Source organism: Trichechus manatus, unplaced genomic scaffold (assembly GCF_000243295.1).
Source record: "Trichechus manatus latirostris isolate Lorelei unplaced genomic scaffold, TriManLat1.0 scaffold00167, whole genome shotgun sequence".
NCBI lineage: Eukaryota > Metazoa > Chordata > Mammalia > Sirenia > Trichechidae > Trichechus > Trichechus manatus.
The window spans coordinates 1,664,214-1,666,747 of record NW_004444103.1 but is presented as its reverse complement, the minus strand read 5'-3'; the positions used below and the strand labels follow the sequence as shown (position 1 = coordinate 1,666,747).

Here is a 2,534-nt window from a genome sequence, read left to right as displayed (position 1 = left end):
ATCCACCAGATTCCATCCCGCCTTCGACTGCAGTTGAACCTGGAGCTAGGGAGATGCCAAGGTGGCATGGAGTGTTGCATAGATGTGGGAAACAATGCTTCACTCCCCTTTCTGTGCAAACAGTAGATAGGTTCCAAAGCATGCTGCTGAGAGATACCAAATGGCACTGTCTTGGTGAAAATTGTCTTTGAGCTTTTACTTATACTTTGCACCCTTGGTCCTCTTAATTTCAAATATGAATTCAAGGGATGACTGGACTGGGATACAAATCAGACTGATAGACACAGACAAGATCAGAATTTCCATTCATCCCTGGAGAAGGACATTATGCTTGGTAAGGTAGAGGGTCAGTGAAAAAGAGGAAGACCCTCAAGGAGATGGATTGACAGAGTGGCTGCAACAACAGGCCCAAACACAGCAATGATTGTGAGGATGGTGAAGGACAGGGCAGTGTTTTGTTCTGTTGTACATAGTGTTGCTATAAGCCAGAACTGACTCGATGGCACCTAACAACAACACCAGGGACTAAGCCTTTCTTTCTCAGTGAAGCTTGAGATGCCACATCCTTTTTTCCTTAGGATGGGTTTCCTGCAGTAGTCTTCTAATGGCAAAGACAGAACATCAGCCTGAGACAGAGACAGTGTGTAAAAAATGTGAAAAAAAAAATTGAATTCATAACCCTGATACCAACATCCCTTAAGAGATGAAACCGTCTTTAGGAAAAATATCTTGCTAAGTCTTGTGGTAGTTGGAAGCTGAGATCCTGAAGGCCTGGCAGTTGGCCTCAGTGCCCTTTCTTTAGAAACTTTTGCAATGTAGGGCTGCTCAGCATCAGTGAAGTGGAATGAATACAGCTTAGAGTGTAGATGACAGCTTCCCAGGCCCAGAACCAGGATCTCTTCTCAAATAGGTGAGCTAAAATGGAGACCAATAAAGTTAGAAAGTAAGTGGTGAAGAAGACAAGGAAGATGGCAAGAGATCTGAGGGCCGTGGAATGAGCTTTCATGTTGGAGATGCAGTAGCCAGTGTTGTGGTGGTCTTGCATCTGCTGCAAGTGTTGCGAGCGCGAGGTCATAAGAAAGATGGTGGAGGGAAGGAACAGGAGGAAAGGAATAGCCAACGTAACCATTTGCTGAGGTATGCTAACATACTGCTCGAATATCTTAAGTCTATCAGTTGCAGTACTATTTCTAGGGGAACTCTCCATGATGATCTGCGACCGAGTGTGACTCCTAATTGTTGAAGGGATGATTGTCACACAAGAAAACAGTAGAGAACCCAGCAACGGCCAAGGAACCAATCTCGAAATTCTCCACTTCAGCCAGAGGAAGATGGGGTGGGTGAAGGAAGAGACCTTGACACAGTAGAATACAGCAAGCAAGCTGGTGAACCAAAATGTGGCATTATTAGCAAAATCCCAGATGACTGATAAGTACCAAAATAGAAAATTAGGATCAAAATAGGTACAAAAGTTGTACAGCATTGATGCCCACTGCCGACAGAAGTGGGAGATGCCCAGGCTGGTGAGAATCATGTCCACGGGTAACAGTCTTTTGCCCTGTACCCACTCCTTGCCCAGCATTGCAAAAATTAAGCTGCTCTGCACAATGATTGTCAGAGACAGGAGCATGTAAATGATAATGAAGAAGACAGTGAGTTGGATGGGCATCGTTCTTCCACCTCAAAGTATCCTTCTGGACTCAGAATCTCTGCAGCAATTTCTAGGTAGGGAACAAGTGCCTGGTCTCAACATTGCCTCATGCAGGACAGCACCTCCCTCTGGATGCAAAAGTTTCACAGGTCATTTTTGACTCTGCCATTTTCCCATTACTGGATTTGCTTATGCTTAGTTTTCTGGTATGTTACCAGGACTAGATGTAGGGAAAATTTGTTTGAGTATGGATTCTTGCTCCTAAGATAATTTGGTTATTCCCATAAAAGGCATACTTATTTTATAATCATGCTTTTTCTTCTTCTTTCTCTATCTGAGGTGCCCTTAGCTGCTTCCTCCATCTTCTTTAAATAATATCTTCACTCTTTTAGCCTAAAATTTGAGCCCAGGAATGATAAATCCTTCACTATTCAGTCAATGCCAACCTCAGAAACCCTGTCTCCCCAGTTTCCATAGAAGCTGGGGTGGATGCTACAACTAAAGGGTGAGAGTAAACAAAAATGATAATGAAAAGTCTTTGTAGGGAGACTCCACCTGCAAAACTGCTGGAACCCAAGAACTTCAACTACCACTACCCAGTGCAGGCCACTCTCCTAACTGGCCTTTGGATATTCTAGCTCAGAGAAATCATTGCACACTCCTTTGTCCATTTCCTCCCATCCAGCCATGGAATCATTAGCTGCTGGTCTTCTGCTAATTCCAAAGCCTTGAGCATAAGCTTTCTATATCTTTGGGAATTGTTCTTGTTGCACATAGTGAGGTTGTTTTTGCTCACATTGCTCAAGATGAGCCTGCTGTGCCCTGAGATCCTTTGCATAGGTGTGTCGGAAAGGCGACGGTAGCCAACTACACAACTCTTACA

The 2,534-nt window shown here is 44.0% G+C and overlaps 1 protein-coding gene across 1 annotated transcript; it reads right to left on the bottom strand.

Moving 5' to 3' along the window:
- Positions 1-784: 784 nt before the first annotated feature.
- On the bottom strand, positions 785-1,669 carry TAS2R16 (taste 2 receptor member 16). The gene has a single exon (XM_004386554.1). The coding sequence runs from the start codon at positions 1,667-1,669 to the stop codon at positions 785-787; it is 885 nt and encodes a 294-aa protein (XP_004386611.1).
- Between the last annotated feature and the right edge of the window lie 865 nt (positions 1,670-2,534).